Raw genomic sequence first — 17,348 nt, 5'->3', positions numbered from 1 at the left:
TGTCACTTTATGTATTTATTTTTGTTTTAATGTATTTACTTATCAATGTTGCATTTCACATTCAAAACACATCTGGTAGCATTACAGTATAATATGAGTCACAGCTCATAGTTGAAATATTTATGAATGAATCTGCACTGGTTAAACCTTCATTGAATTTCTGAAGTAGCAACAATGGCTTCGCTAAATCGGATGTGATGTTAACAGGGGGCATGTGTATCACTTTATCAAATACACATTCAACCCTGCGGATGTGCACAATATTAAGGACCTGATGTTCCACTCATCAAACATATACTATGCATTTTTTTCCCCCCAAAGTAGAAAATACAGACATAGGAAGTCGTTTAGTGAACATTTCTAGTTTGTAAATGTAAAAAAGTAAGTGTCTGATTGTTGTCAGGTTTTGGGAGGGGAAAAAAGGGGGGTACAGGAAATGCATGACATAAATTTATTAATTTAAAAATATTACATTCAATACTACAGAAATATTTGACACTTGACAGCTAGTTTTTTTTGTGTGTGTTTTAAATGCTGAAAAAACATTACCATATTACAGCAAAAACATGTACTAACAAACTAGTTCCACATACAGGTTGTTCATTATACTGCAAAATGTAATCCACACCACTGATCATACAGTACAGGTTTACCTTTGCTAGCCGTTAGTTTTAACAACTCTAAAGAACATACGCTGTCAAAGGTGCAATAATCCAAAATATACAATATGTACAGTTAAATAACTATGAATTAAAAACAAAATGTTGCACGGTTAACCAGAATACTTGAATGAAATCTCCAAATTACAAAATGTTTTGTACATAAACTAGTTAAAATAAACATCAACCAAGCACAGCTTCTCCATAGTAAACATTTCCCTTCATGTACTGTATACATGGAAAATTCTACTTTATTACAGGTGCACAATGCAACCACAGTTCTTCAAAAAAGATTTAATTTTTAAAAAAGAATGATGCCCAAATCTTAATTTATACATACATTTTGTATAGTTTGATTACTGATGCAACTCAAGCTTTAAAAACGAAAGTCTAATCATGAAGAGTAAACAAATGACATCATTTATCACAGTTGTGTTTTATTATTATTTTTAAGTTACAAGTAAGAGTTTAGAAGACTTGGTGGTACAAATCTGCAGATTCTGAACTAAAGCAAGCATTTAAAATTGAACTAATTTGGTCAATTGCAACAAACTAAAAGTAGTGCACTAACTGAGAATGATCCTGTGGTTAGTACGTTATCAGCACTATAGCCTTTAGGAAAGTTTCAACTAATCAAGAGCCTGCAAATAGTCTGCAGGTAGGTTTAAGATGTTCGGAATTGCAACAAACACAATGTATTAGACATCTGCCCTGAGAGGATTGTAAACCAATTAAGAAAGTTCAGTGATTCTTTCGACTAAGAGCTGTAACTCGTGAATATACAGTAACCCTTTGATGTCTATTTCAACATATTAAGCAAAGTGGTTGTTTTTTATTTAATAAAGCATTGAGCTAAACATAATTCTTAACGTACATAAATTCCATCCATTGTATCTACTGATAATAAAACTAATTGTAAAAATGTGTCACATGATTAAAAGGTTGCACTTCATTAAATTATATTTGCAATCTGCTGGATTTTACTGACTGGTACTACAAAAAAACATAGTTATAAAATTACACAAATGTTTGGATAGTAATTCTGGCAGGACCATTTTTCGCATTTCTGATAACTATTCTTTTCAACTACAGTATTAAATATCTTTGTAGTGAGTGTTATAGATACATTGACACCTTGTTATATGTCTCGCCCGCTTCAGTGAATATCCTTTAAAATAGGTTTTGTTTTAAAACGTACTGTAAAATGTGCCTCTTTGTTTTCACAGGAAGTGTATTAATGAATGTATTTCCCGTACACGAAGTAGAAATGATCAGTTTATCCCTGAGGTCTGTACTAAAGTTGGGGATCAACTGATCCTGACTTTTGTTCCCTGTGTTTATTCTTTGCAGTTGGTGCTTAGATAGTAAGAGCTAGAGCTGATCCGCAGATACCAGCTAGTACTAGCTAGTACTCAATTTAGTACAGACTAAAGACCACATTCTTAAGTTTGTTGCAATTGATCAATTATTAGCACAACACAACTTTTTTTTTTTTTTTAGTTTTTCATGCATTGTTTTAGTAAGAGTATCATGCTAACCTTAGAAGGTGCGTGCTCATTTAATTTTGCACTAACATTTTTAGAAACCTCTTCAAGAACTAATTTGCAAATCTTCACCCTCTTCAAAATCAACAAACGTTCGTTCTGCCTATTTAATCAAGTCACAGTTTCTAAGACCAAGGACAAACTTTGCTTTCTTAATAAACCTTGCACAATTTAAACACAATTGGGCAATGTTTTAACGATATAAATATTGGGAGACCTTGTTAAATCCACCCTGTATTTTAATAATAATCCTAACCTTTATTCTGTGTTAACAAAGAAGTTGGTGTGAAACTCCACCTGCAAACAGTTGGAAATACAGACTCATAGCTGAGCAGATACGTGTTTTTATCCAGATGGCCAAGTTGTTGAAAGTGAACACTGAAAGTGAACACTGCTTATAGAATTTTTCATTAAAATCTTTCATCTTAGTTGGTTCTATTTTAATTATCTAAACAGCAGTGGGTCTTGATACCACAACCCTAAAAGTCACAAATTCGATTTATCGATTACCTTTTTCCAGTATATTTTTCATAACCTGTTAAATTCAATGCAAGAAACAATCATTTTTAAAAAGTTGGTAGATCATGTAATAAATGGGTATTGCTGGCGCCTCAATCCTGTCAGAATTAAAATCACTAAACACATTCAAATATGCCAAACAATGCTGGGTTATCTTATTAATAACACCACCCTAAATGCCATAATTGTCGGGATCATTAAAATAAAGCTCATTATGTGGCTAAGAGTGAGCGGATATCAAATCTGTTTAAATGTAAATTGTTGGCTTAGCTCAAATCCAGGAGCCAGTCAAAAAGGCTTGAAACAGCATCAGCATTTTCTTCTTGTAGTTTGCAATACTGAATAACTGCACGGAAGAGGTCTCCAACATTCCAAGCCTTCTGCTGAACAAAGCGCACCACATCCAGGAACTAAAACAGAAGCCAAGAAGACAATAAAAACTGTGATTCCCATTTTTTGGAACATGTTAACAGTGTAGCTGCAAATACAGTGGAACTCTGTTTATCTGCGCGCTTGGTGGGGGGGTGGGGGGACATAGGTCCACAGATGTGTGAAATCCACGGATAAATAAGGTGTCATTGAGTGTGACTAGAATGCATCAATAAAATACAGAAACTATTAATGTAAACCAAATTAGCATTCACTGGAGATGTATGCAATACAATATATTACAAAGAAGAATGATTTAAAATTAGTTTATTTTGACATTGATACTCCTAGCAAAATCTTTTCAATATGCGAGACACCCCCAGCCCTGTTTCCCTATATTTTTCTGTTACCAAAAATAAAAAAATAATAAAAATATTCAAATTCTAGAGATCTGCAGATTTGCTCAGAAACACTGTTTAAAGGCGCCAGCTATGCATCAAGGCTAAGTTTATATGTAGGAGAGTAAAATAATACTACTTGAATACAAGTGCTCTCTTGTAATGATCTTTAATACAGCAAAAGGTTATAGCCGTATAAACGTGGCCGTTTCAATATAGTAATAGAAAATACTGTACATTCATAGGTCTACATTTTATTACAATTTAATCAATACTTTATAGCAACCTAACTGACTCTAGAATTGCTTTAAAAAATTAATTATTGTAACACTGTTTGTTTCTTTTCCTACACATACCTTTTCTGACCTCTTCTCCAGAGATCTGATAAAGTAGATGGTTGGAACACCAAGCTCTGAAGCAGCAATCCACTGTAAGGTAGCCCGAAGCTCTGAGTCCACACAGTCAGGCTCCAGGTCAAAGTTCATCACCAGCAGGTCCTTGTGGCAGTTGTTTGTTCCTACAGACAGTCCAGATGTGCATTCTATAAAGAGGCAATCAGTTTATATGTGTACAGGTTGATATGCTATGCTGTGAATATAGCTCTGGTAGATGAAGTGTCTAATAGTGTTTTTTAAAGCATTTTTTTCATTGCCTCAGTGACACATTCCAGTTTTAGTATAATGTAGTCTATTTTATTTATCTAAACTGCTGCAGATGGAAATATCTCTATATCAATCCTGCTGGTGCATCACTAAATAAAACTAAAACTAAAGGACAGAGACAGGGCTTGTGTTTTGGTATCAGTATTATCAGCTTCATTCAAAATTGAAAACATCCATTTTAAAATGCAGTTTTAATTAATGAAGTTATGTTCTTCATAATAACTAAGGCACGTTTAAGTTTTTGTTTTTCTGTTTGTTTTTTTTTTTTTTTTTTTGGGTGTACCCATTTTTTTTCTTTAATTAGTTAAATTGCACTTACCATCCAAATTGTATTGATTTTCTTTAAGTATCTTCTTTTCTTCTACTATTTTACTTAAAAGAAAAAAAAAAAAAGATGTGTTTTTTTTTTTCTATCTTCATATCACAGAATGCAACTGAAAACCAGGAAAGTATTATATTATTTAAATATATAGCTATAACAGGGACTAAATGCTAGCACGGTACATTAGTAAATCTTACCTTGATAAAAGTTCTAATTTTTATTCACAAAAATGGCATGCTTTTATTACTTTGAGTGCTTTCAAGCCCAGTCATTTTGCAGGATCTACTTAAGATTCCTATACACCTGGTGGCAGTGTAGAATGTGACTTGTACAGCTGTTCCTAACTAAAGGTAAAGCATTGTGGGATCATTTCTAAAATGAAGTCTAGTTTATTTAGACAGGGATTTTGAATAGCCATTTCAGCAAAGCAAATGTTACCGGCTATTCAAGCAAGATCAAGGAAGCACATGAAGTGTATGAAGAAATACAATCTGAGACCCGAGGAGAGAAGGAGATGGTTGCTTCCAGGAACACCTGATGTTTTCTCTAATTGCAGGTTTTATGTGCATGACAAGTGCTTGCTGTGATGTAAATGGTTGCCCGCCTTTCTGACTTTTTTTTTTTTTCAATTGAAACTGTACTGTGGATTTCCAATGAAAGTGAATGACAGAAAGATCCAACTTGTCACTTAATTCTCCTGTTAAAAACTGTAGGGATGAATAGATACGGACTACAAACACTAAAATAAAACAGGGTTTGATGTGATTCATGTGACTTTGAAAGACATGTCATGCCCTATATAGGTTCATAGTCTGCTCTTGCTCTAATTGATTCGCTCTACTCCATTTAAACTCCATGCACTGTCAATTCCTTTGTTCCTGTTAATGTATAACCCAATAACCACTGGCACTGAGTTACTGCTGATAACATTGTTCTAGACTGCTTTGGCATGTACCCACAACCTTTAACACAGTCAACTTCAGAATCAAGCCTCCAATCTCTGTATTTTATACTAATCCTTCATCACCACCCAATACATGCAACATCATGATAAGCAACTGCTGTGTATTTGAGTAACACTCCTTTATTGTGATTGATATCCTCAAGAGCTCCTCTAAACTGCCTCAGTATATCACTTGGCAAACAGATCAACCTGGCTTATTATCATTCACATACAAATACCTCATGTAGACTTTACCTAAGACTGCACTTATAAACCTGATTACAGGGCACTGACGACTGCTAGGCAGTTGACTGTTGTGTGAAGGTAAAGACAAACTACCGAGAAACAGCCATTTATTCTGTAACATTACGTTTTAGTTTTTTTAGTTTAGTTTTGTTTTTAACATTTCAATCTGTAAAAATACATTTAAAACATTTTTTTTTTAAATTCCAATAAATAAATGATTATGTAATCAATTAAGGTTCGACACAGTCACAAAGCCACTCAGTAATGGAGAATAAAGGAATACATTGCAATTGCAACTACAGTCTTTCATCAAACCTGTCACTAATAAAAAGACAGCATTTTTAAAGAAATATGTCGAGGTTCACAGATCTCTAAACAGGGACTTTTTACTGTAAAAGACATTACTGTGTTCTCTCGTTATAAGGTGGCTCTTTATACCAAGGGATAGGTTATAAGGGGGTATGGTCTTGACTCCTGTTTCCCCATAATGTCATTACACTAGCACTTTAATAATTTTTATAAGACATAACACAAATTGCAAAGTTACTTACCTGTGGCTCCCGACCCCAGCGTTATAAAGGGGGAGCACTGCATCCAGCCAACATGTATACTGTACAGTACTTATTATACAAGATGTACACTTCTTATGAGAATATACAGTAGTTATAAATGTTTGGAGTTGTGGTGGAGAAGAGTCACAAAGAGGAGAATGCAAGGTCATGCACCTGATCTGCTCTGATTGGCAACTTTGTCTCCTTGGCATTTCATATACTGTACATTCTCATTTTGGTCGAACCTTAAGATACAGACTTCAAGGCACTGCATACATACCTTACCAACGTACACGGTGAAACAGCTTCCTGTAAACCTTCGAGATCCACAAGACCAAGGCTGCTGGATGCACTACTGTTCCCATTGCTGAAATTTAAAACATATACAAATTCTAAGAACTATTTAAGGGGGTCTGGTAAAGGTCTGGCAGTAAGGAATCCATTTTGTTATGGTTAAATTTAATCTCACTTTGTATCATGTGGTGCTTGGTAGAGTTTAATTAGTATATTAATCTGCATGAAATCTAATTATCCGTGAGATATACTTTATATACTGTTACTGATTATGCAAGCAATATGTGAACTACTACATTTCAATGTGAAACCTTACAACCTGCAAACTGCTCATTAGTTACGGTAATCGTATAAAATGAAAAATCTGGAAACCCTAAAAATAATATGCCAAAACTGGCCAGATGGCATTTAATAGAGAAAAGTGTAAGGAACTGCATGCAGGAAATAAAAATGTGCATTATAAATATCATATGGGAGATACTGAAATTGGAGAAGGAATCTATGAAAAAGACCTAGGAGTTTTTGTTGACTCAGAAATGTCTTCATCTAGACAATGTGGGGAAGCTATAAAAAAGGCCAACAAGATGGATACATTGTGAAAAGTGTTTAATTTAAATCAAGGGAAGTAATGTTAAAACTGTACAATGCATTAATAAGACCTCATCATGAATATTGTGTTCAGTTCTGGTCACCTTGCCATAAAAAGGATATTGCTGCTCCAGAAAGAATTCAAAGAAGAGCGGCAAGGAACAAGGACCAGGGGTCACAAATGGAGATCAGACAAAGGGGCATTCAGAACAGAAAATAGGAGGCACTTTTTTACACAGAGAATCGTGAGGGTCTGGAATCAACTCCCCAGTAATGTTGTTGAAGCTGACACCCTGGGATCCTTCAAGAAGCTGCTTGATGAGATTCTGGGATCAATAAGCTACGAACAACCTTATGTTCTTATTTTCTTATTTCATATTTATTTGGCTTTTCAAATGGCTGTAGACCTTGAGCTGCAGGTAGTATTTTATGATTGATTTGAATCTACTGTATGAAGTCTGGATTTATAAAGCTGTGAAAAGGAACTTCGTTCATGGTCAAAAAAGATTAAATGTTTTGAAAGTAAATGTATATATTGCATACCTCTAATAGAGAAATTTGTCATTTTATCCTGAAATGTTTTCAGCATATGTACTTGCTGGCAAAGACTACTGGGAGATAAAGTTATCACGAATGTTAAAACGTGTTCCAGGCCTGAAAATTTTGGTCGGCGACACTGCACATGGTTATTTGAATTTCCCATGATTACAAGCATACATGAAATAAAACAACAAGCGTTTAAGAACATAAGAACATAAGAAAGTTTACAAACGAGAGGAGGCCATTCGGCCCATCTTGCTCGTTTGGTTGTTAGTAGCTTATTGATCCCAAAATCTCATCAAGCAGCTTCTTGAAGGATCCCAGGGTGTCAGCTTCAACAACATTACTGGGGAGTTGATTCCAGACCCTCACAATTCTCTGTGTAAAAAAGTGTCTCCTATTTTCTGTTCTGAATGCCCCTTTTTCTAAACTCCATTTGTGACCCCTGGTCCTTGTTTCTTTTTTCAGGCTGAAAAAGTCCCTTGGGTCGACACTGTCAATACCTTTTAGAATTTTGAATGCTTGAATTAGGTCGCCACGTAGTCTTCTTTGTTCAAGACTGAACAGATTCAATTCTTTTAGCCTGTCTGCATATGACATGCCTTTTAAGCCCGGAATAATTCTGAGTGCTCTTCTTTGCACTCTTTCTAGACCAGCAATATCTTTTTTATAGCGAGGTGACCAGAACTGAACACAATATTCAAGATGAGGTCTTACTAGTGCATTGTACAGTTTTAACATTACTTCCCTTGATTTAAATTCAACACTTTTCACAATGTATCCGAGCATCTTGTTAGCCTTTTTTATAGCTTCCCCACATTGTCTAGATGAAGACATTTCTGAGTCAACAAAAACTCCTAGGTCTTTTTCATAGATTCCTTCTCCAATTTCAATATCTCCCATATGATATTTATAATGTACATTTTTATTTCCTGCGTGCAGTACCTTACACTTTTCTCTATTAAATGTCATTTGCCATGTGTCTGCCCAGTTCTGAATCTTGTCTAGATCATTTTGAATGACCTTTGCTGCTGCAACAGTGTTTGCCACTCCTCCTACTTTTGTGTCGTCTGCAAATTTAACAAGTTTGCTTACTATACCAGAATCTAAATCATTAATGTAGATTAGGAATAGCAGAGGACCTAATACTGATCCCTGTGGTACACCGCTGGTTACCACACTCCATTCTGAGGTTTTTCCTCTAATCAGTACTTTCTGTTTTCTACATGTTAACCACTCCCTAATCCATGTACATGTGTTTCCTTGAATCCCAACTGCGTTCAGTTTGAGAATTAATCTTTTGTGCGGGACTTTGTCAAAAGCTTTCTGGAAATCTAAATAAACCATGTCATATGCTTTGCAATTATCCATTATCGATGTTGCATCCTCAAAAAAATCAAGCAAGTTAGTTAGGCACGATCTCCCTTTCCTAAAACCATGTTGACTGTCTCCCAGTACCCTGTTACCATATAGGTAATTTTCCATTTTGGATCTTATTATAGTTTCCATAAGTTTGCATATAATAGAAGTCAGGCTTACTGGTCTGTAGTTACCTGGTTCAGTTTTGTTTCCCTTTTTGTGGATCGGTATTACGTTTGCAATTTTCCAGTCTGTCGGTACCACCCCTGTGTCAAGAGACTGCTGCATGATCTTGGTTAGCGGTTTGTAAATTACTTCTTTCATTTCTTTGAGTACTACTGGGAGGATCTCATCCGGCCCAGGGGATTTGTTTATTTTAAGAGCTCCTAGTCCCTTTAACACTTCTGCCTCAGTTATGCTAAAGTTATTTAAAACTGGATAGGAACTGGATGACATGTGGGGCATGTTGTCAGTATCTTCCTTTGTAAAAACTTGTGAAAAGTAATCATTTAACATATTTGCTATTTTTTTTTTCTTCATCTACGATTTTGCCATTTGTATCTCTTAAACATTTAATCTCCTCTTTGAATGTTCTCTTGCTGTTGTAATATTGGAAAAACATTTTGGAATTGGTTTTAGCTCCCTTAGCAATGTTTATTTCTATTTCTCTCTTGGCCTTTCTAACTTCCTTTTTGACTTGCGTTTGCAGTTCTGTGTACTCTTTCTGCGTACTTTCTTTTTGGTCCTTTTTTAATGCTCTGTAAAGTGTCTTTTTTCGCTGAATATTTTTTTTAATTGATCTATTAAACCATTTTGGCAATGGTTTGAAACTTAAAGGATATTACTTCAAATGCAGGTTTGTCATGACTTGTTGTGATACATTAATGAAACTGGAGACAAAAATAACATACACTTCTGCTTTTTCAAAGCAATGGTTACAAAGTACCGTAAAAAACAGTGTATAAGTCGCACCGGTGTATAGTCACACCCCCCTCCTTTTTGGGACAACAATTTCAGGGAAAAGCCTATAGGTATATATAGTCGTATGAGCTTAACATGCAGCCTACAGTACTCAGTATTTCCAGGTGGTCTCCCATCCAAGTACTAGCCAAGCCCAACATTGCTTTGCTTAAGCATTGCATGGTAAGTTCGATTTGAAGAGCTTTTTGCCGTCAGAGACGTTGCCCAGGGGTCGCTACAAGGAAGTAGCTCTTTTTGACCCCCAGCCTATAGGTTACACCTGTGTATAAGTCGCTCCACTCTTTTTATGACCCCCTAAAAATACCTAGAAAATAGACTTATACAAAGTTTTTACAGTAAGTTAATGAATTTGCTTTTAGTCTGTAAAAATGGCCTTAAATTTGTGTTTATGTTTAGCAGCAGGATGTTCTACCGTGTTTATCTCAGAACAAAGAAATCACTATAAAGAACATGATCATGAACTCAGAAACCCTATAGGTTAATATATAGACAATAACCTGCTACCTCAACTTTGAAATCAATTTGGTAAACTTTTGCTTCAAGTAAACAACGCTTACCAATGAATTTCAAACTAGCATGCTGTTTTGTCCATGTTTACATTTATACAGCTACAGGCTAAAATACCAGGAAGGGACATAGTTTACTGACCTTTCACTTAGCTGTAAATAGCTACTGGTATCCTCAGGAGGGTCTTCTTCATTGGGGATCTGCGACCAACTTCCTGTGCTGTCATCACTGCAGCTAAGGGTGGGGCATTCCTCTGATACTGATGCCTTGTCAGCTACTGCAGTTACTGAAGTGTTGTAACACGCAGGGCTGTAAAACGCAAATTGCAATAACCCTTGTTAATCAACTATGATGTTGCAGTCTGTCACTGTAAGTGTAACACTGATTATATAGCACCAAGAAGTTTTTTTATCACTCAACTATTAACACTAACTTGTACGTTACTTAATGTTTCAGATTACATATGTTATTCTTCACTGGAAGGACAGTATACCAATAATGCAACTTGCAGGATTCTGGTTTTTGTAGTACTGCCATCAGATCTGTAAAATAAGAATTCTAGAAGATCGCCAATCCAAGTGCAGAACTAAGTAGCTCAATTTTTAATGACCAGTTACATTACTTATAATAAACTGCTTTTGTACACTGAATACTTCACTGTATAAAAACAGTAAAAAAAAAAAGGCTGGCTTGCATTCTTTATTACAAGTTTTCCATTTTTTAAATTAAACTATCCTTAACACTATTAAAAATTTGTATCTGCTGTACAGTCTTTACGTGTCTTTACATTACCAAAACTAAGCACTCACTTCTCAGTAAAACCCAGAAAATGTGAAGTTCCTGTAATTAGGTATAATCTTAATGGAGTGCTAACCGTAACCTTTAGAATTATCAAACATTTCACTGTTTCCACTTTCATGACAGATATCTAGAAAGTGCTAAAGTGGTTGCCTATATTTGGGCTACATGCTTTTGTAAAATAAAAAAAAATAAAACAGTACAAGAAAACAAATCTTCCACCTTCAAGCATCATTACTGCTTAAAAGAAGTCGTCCAGAATGAAAAAAGAAACACATATTTGGGGAGATGTTTGTTTGTTTTTCAGGCTGTTCAATAAGCTCTTTGATATCCAAGGCAAGTGAAGTGTGCAAAAAAATGCCCACAGCATGGTAATTTAAAAGTTTTCTTCTATAACTGGTCAATCAAATTACACTCCTTCTGCTACACATACCACTTGAAAAAAGTACCACATGTGAAATTAATGTGATTGTTGACCTGGTTGTGCCACCTACCTGCTCTGATTTATAAAAGGTAGCTCTGTGTCTTTTTGACACAACAGTTCTGGGTCCTTCTCGTCAGACAGACATTCTGTCTTCAGCTTCCCAGTGGTGATAGCAGAAGCTGCTATGTCTTCATTGAACTCTTCCCTTTGATCTACCTCTATGTGAATCAAAGGCACTTCCCTTAGGCAGCGAGGAGGAGAGGCAATGCATGTGGAATCATTAGCTACAGTAGGCTTCTGTTCCTGGGTCGACTGGATTTTGTCTAACGCAGGCTTCTTAAAATGTGACTGTGTCTTGCTCCTGAAACACCGTCTCTTTTCTGCCACAGGGATGGGCAGCTGGCAATCAACAGGGTCCTGCTGACCCCCAATTAAAGATGTCCCTCTTTCAATAATGTCAGCGGCCAGCCTGCTTGCAAATTTTTCAACATGCGGCTGTGATCCATTCTCAGGCTGATCAAGATCCATACTGTCATCATCGTCCACAATAATTTTATTTTTACGCATTAAAGATTCAATAGAACTAGACCACGTCTCATGTATGAGCATGTCCGTTATCTGGTCAGTACAACCTCGTTTGTACAAACAGGAATCCGATTTGCAGAGGCCTGTTGATGATACTGTGTTAACAGGGTATATATTGAGAGTATCTGCATGCACATTCCGGGCAAAGCCATCAAAGGAATTGGCTTTCACTGGTGCGTTCACGTTAAGTCTGGAGTCTGATGATCTTCGGTCTGGCACTGATGACTGCCTGACACAGAAGGATGTTCTTGGAGATGGGGCCAGGAAGCTGTTACTCCACTCTTTAGTTTTCGCTGCACTGTAATCTTTATTCTCGTTGTCCATTTCTTTGATCATGAACCTGTAAAATTCCTCTGTGATACTTTCTGTGCTAGACTGTTTGGATACACATGTTGACCTTACATTGAGATGCCCATTCTTTTTGGTGACCTGCTGCAACGCTGAGCTCAGTATGTTAACAGCGTTTTGTTCTGCATAATAGTCAAGCAACAGGTCAAAGCCCCTGCCTTCATTTTCCATCTGATTTACCATGAACCTGGAGAATTCATCTGTGATGCTTTCACAGCTGGATTGTTTGGATATGGAACCTCCTCTGCTCAGATTCTGACCTAGCATGGTTCCTGGTCCCAAGGTGTTGATCAATCTTGAGGAATTGGCATCCTCTTCTGGGATACTTTCATAGCTTGATGCCTTCCCTTTACTCCACCTGTCGCAGTGTAAGTGGTTCCTTGGTTGAGACTGACCCTGTTTTGAGGTATTGACCACAGACAGCTCTGGACAGTTCATAATCTTTGCAGTCACCTCACTGGCAAAAACACTGAAAGGATCAGGAGGTTCGTCAAAATTCATTGACTCATCCACAACCCTGTTCATGAGTCGTTCCTTTAGCTCTGGCTGCTCTTCTGTTTTCTTTTTGATTTCACTGAGTCTCGGTGGCCTGTGCTTCTTGGTAACGGAAGCATTGCTCTGAATCTCTTTTTTCCTCTTAACTGTTCTGCATGGCACCAAATAGTTGTCAAGGTTCTCTGGTCCACCTTTCCAAACACAGAACCATGGCTGCTTCCCGTTCGAATTTTCAAGGCAAATGGCAGCCATTTCTGTTGCCATCGAAACTATGGTTATGGCTAGATCCTCTGCAAAACCAATTATGGGGGATCTGTTCTCTGATGCTGGCTTTAGCAAGACCACAGGCAGAAGAGATGATGAAGATTGTTGTGAGCTTAACGAGGACAATTTATGTTCATTATCCACCAGCATGCTGCCTTTCTGCTTTTCTACGCCTGTGTTTGAACTGTTGTGGATAATAAAGTGCTGTTCCTGTGAAAGCTCATTTAAATCAGAAACTGCCTTTGGTTTGTCATTATCTAAAGAGAATTTCATGTATTTCAAGTTGTAATTATTGGATTGGCCTTGAAGGTTAGTACAGTCTTTGATGAGAGGTGCCATATTTACTTGACTGGACCGGCGCTTCGTATCCCTTGAATAAGACAAGCTGTTGTCTTTGTTGCTTTGTGACACAGAGCAGAGTTCAGATTCTATCACATACATTGCCTTCTCTTGAACAATTATGTCTTCCTTAACACCAATAAAGCCTGACAGTTTATCACTGCTTTGAAGTAGGTTATTGTGGCTGTCACAATAATCAGACTTGCTGGAGTCGAGAAAACCTGATAATTGGTGTGACAGTACTCCGTTTTGTTTGACTGTTTCACAATCTGTAGAACAGCTTTTGTCTTCAGTTAAGTCTAATGACCCATTATTATGCTTTGCAATGTCACCAATCTTCTTACATGTGAGATATAGGATATTAAAGAGCAAATTATTGGTACTTTCTAGAATGTCTTGTGGGTTTAAAACAGTATTGTTGTCTTTATTGGGGCTTTCTAGCTCTTTCTTCTTTTTTGCTCGTTCGAAAGAGAGCTTGAAAATTGCATCTGATAGGATTTGTGCAAAATGATCCGTATCTGCCTCTAAATGAGTGCTTTGCAGTTTTGCAACACTCTCTACTATTTTGTTGTGAGTGGATTCCAAAAAATCTCCAACGCTTTTATAAACATCTGGCTCAGACAGAATTGTAGATGCTTCTTTTAGTAGGACTTCTGCAATGCCTGCAGTAAACTGGTTGATTTTAGTGCCAACTGCCACGCTGCAGTGAAGAGTAAAGGCCGTTGAGGCTTCTGTTGCTGACAGGAGCCCACGAGACACAGAATAGCTCTCCTCCGGTGTGTCATCGAGGCCAACTACTGCAATTGCACTGGCTACTTCAGCCATGCCACAAAGAGCTGAAGAAAAGGAGAAATCCATGCCTGATGATTCCTGCTGATCATCTTCCGCTTTCTCTGTCTTCCTCTCCTCCTCCTTCTCCATGGTTTGTTCCTTAGGTACAATCACATTTATATCTGCTGCACTTTGGGCCACTTTGAGTTTTTCTGTAGCTTGAGGACTTGAAATAGTCCCAATTACACTGGCTGCACAAGCTAAAGCTACTTCAATAGAGTGAGGAGTATGCCCACCAGTTAAATAGTTATATGGCTCCACAATATCTTCCATTACTTGGTTAGAAATGTGACTGGGACTCTCTGATTCAGTACAGTTGCTAGTGTTGGAAGATGGGGTGCCCGGCCACTCTGGTGTGATCTCACAGTTATCTGGACTTTGAACAATCACAATTTTGGGAAGCTCATTCCATGCCCGGGTTGGTTTGGTCTTTTCTGTACTGGCTGTCAGTATTGTATGACCAGCAGAGACACTTAAAGCTGCCTCCGCTGTGAATGTAACTTCAGCCTGGGACAGTTTTATAAAAGCGTCTTGAAGGACTGATTCTGCTAAGTTTGTAGCATAATGACTTGCAGACGGCTGTGTGTTCTGCTGGGGAAACTGCATGTCGGACTGTGCTTTGCTGCTTTGTGTTGTGTTAAAAACATTTACAGTGTGGCGTCCATCTATAGTTGCTTTCCTTGGCTGAGCAGAATCAGAACTCCTTACAGCACAATGCCTCTGACATGAACTTTGATGTCTTTTCTGGTGGTCAGCCTGGTGCCCCACTGTATCTGGAAGTGGAACATTGCAGTGATGCTGCTTCATGGGTTTATCAGTGATATGCATCGTGGTTCCTACAGCTGCTTTCCCAGATTCAGAATGTGGGGTTGTTTTATTCGCTTGGCTGCCTAATCTGACATCTGAGAAGAGGTCTGTGGCATCATTATTGTCTCCATCTATGGGAAGAAAATGTAATCTTTTGTTAGTAAATTGTTTAAGCCAATGGAATTATTTCTCTTGCCTGCTCCTTCTTGACTGTCACTAAAAATCATAACTCAAGACCTTTTCAAAGACACAATCTATAAATATGAACTATTTTAGAGAGAGTTGAACAGCGAGAATTGTACAGGTCATTATCGAAAGCCACAGTTTCACTGTTAACATTTTTCTTATAAGGTTTCTGAACTGAGGAATTTGTTATTCAGTTGCTTCAACATAACTGGAAACCTCAGAAAAAGTCTGGGTATTAAATCACTATGAAGACTGAGGAAATAAGTTAGCAAACACCAAGATTTATATTTTTTATATAATTGTTTTAATAACGCATTTCTCAACCTGAAACGTACAAGATCTGTTTTGGGGAGATGGGTTATCAGAACAGCTACTTCTAAAATCTTGGATTTCTAAATGATGAAGGTAACCTTAACAAAAAACATACAAATTGAGTTGAATATTTCAATCCATTAATCATTCAATCAACTCTGGATGATAAGCAATCTATACTTCTCACTTTTCACTTCTGTAGCCCCAGAAGGATTTTCTAGGTGTATTAACATTCCCAACTCATACTACAGACTGAAGCAATCTCGGTATGGAAAGGGTTAAAGGGTCACCCAGCAATTACTGGGGTGTCACAAACTATTTGGAAAAGTGAATGGCAGCTTATCAAAAGACCCTTCAGCAGTGGTTAATAAGGGGCCCTGCTGGATTTGTGGCATTTGTCACATGGAGTGCAATGCAGTCTAATCAGGAATTCCATCAGTGCAAGCCAACCAAGGCAAAAGCAATATTTGAACTAGGGTTTTGTGTGGTTCTTCATTTGTAAAACGTGCCACTGAAAATGTGTTTTGGGTATGGTGGATATTGTATTTATACAAACAATGCATTGCATTTGTTAGCTAGCTTTTGTTGCATCACAGCCTGAAATAGCTTTGAAATCCGTCTGTCGTCGTCTTCTTGTAATTTGGGAGTAACCAGGGGCAAGCTAAGCAGTCCTATTTCAGGCTGCATGGAAATATCTAATTAAAGCAAGAGAGTCTTTGCATTTTCTGAGTTGTAATTGAAAGTAATTAACTGTCAATGTGAGTAATGGTTTCTGTGGGCAGAAAACAAACTAGTAGAAGACAGGTCTTTTTTAAACCCCTTATTTAATACTTTATTAATATTTTGCTTTTGGTAGTTTCTTTTTATACTGATCACAACAACAAATACAAATGTCCCTCCTAATTTAGGGTATTTCCATGTTTCATTTCTCTCTTAACAAGCCATGGGGAACACAAAGATACAAAAAAAACAACAACAACAACAACAATGTGTTGGGGATCAAGTCAGATGTGCACATCACACAGTGAATTAAATATGAGCAGATACTGTCTACTGCTGTGTGTTTGAGGCCTCACCTCATTGATGCCTGGATCAGTTTGGCTTCATGTATGGACGCATATAATCTCACGCGAGATCGGCTGACGTGAAACAGACATTTTAAACTTATAGGATTGTACTGTTTATTTAGTGGTAGTAATGAGCAAAGGAAAGCAGGTAAGTTTGGGTGAAGCCTTGAAAAAATAGCAAAATTCTTTCTTCCGATGACCCAGAATGTCAAAGGAAAAAGAAAATCCGTAAAAACATCAAACTGTCTGTTTCTGGCACTAACAGTGGTGGAGTTTTAACTGCAGGCAGCATTGCATTTTAGTACTGCATTATCTGAATTCTGCTGCTCTTCCAGGATTGATAACTGCCTGTTTTGTCACAAGTTACAAAGTGTAAGATAAAAAAAAAAAAGCTGATGTTTATATGCCAT

General features: G+C 37.1%; 1 protein-coding gene across 1 annotated transcript in view; it reads right to left on the bottom strand.

The window, feature by feature from the left end:
* Window positions 1-2,304: 2,304 nt before the first annotated feature.
* Window positions 2,305-17,348, bottom strand: part of LOC121322534 (SPHK1 interactor, AKAP domain containing) — a 49,972-nt gene continuing 34,928 nt past the window's right edge. Inside the window, exons 7-12 of the mRNA XM_041262634.1 lie at window positions 11,775-15,504; window positions 10,624-10,791; window positions 6,494-6,580; window positions 4,471-4,523; window positions 3,846-4,030; window positions 2,305-3,132 (exon numbers count right to left, since the gene is read on the bottom strand). Coding sequence (XP_041118568.1) covers window positions 2,989-3,132; window positions 3,846-4,030; window positions 4,471-4,523; window positions 6,494-6,580; window positions 10,624-10,791; window positions 11,775-15,504 — 4,367 coding nt within the window. The 3' untranslated portion in view covers window positions 2,305-2,988. The remainder of the gene's footprint in view (window positions 3,133-3,845; window positions 4,031-4,470; window positions 4,524-6,493; window positions 6,581-10,623; window positions 10,792-11,774; window positions 15,505-17,348) is intronic.

The sequence above is a fragment of the Polyodon spathula genome, chromosome 11 (assembly GCF_017654505.1).
Source record: "Polyodon spathula isolate WHYD16114869_AA chromosome 11, ASM1765450v1, whole genome shotgun sequence".
Lineage (NCBI taxonomy): Eukaryota > Metazoa > Chordata > Actinopteri > Acipenseriformes > Polyodontidae > Polyodon > Polyodon spathula.
This window is presented reverse-complemented; position numbering and strand designations above follow the sequence as displayed.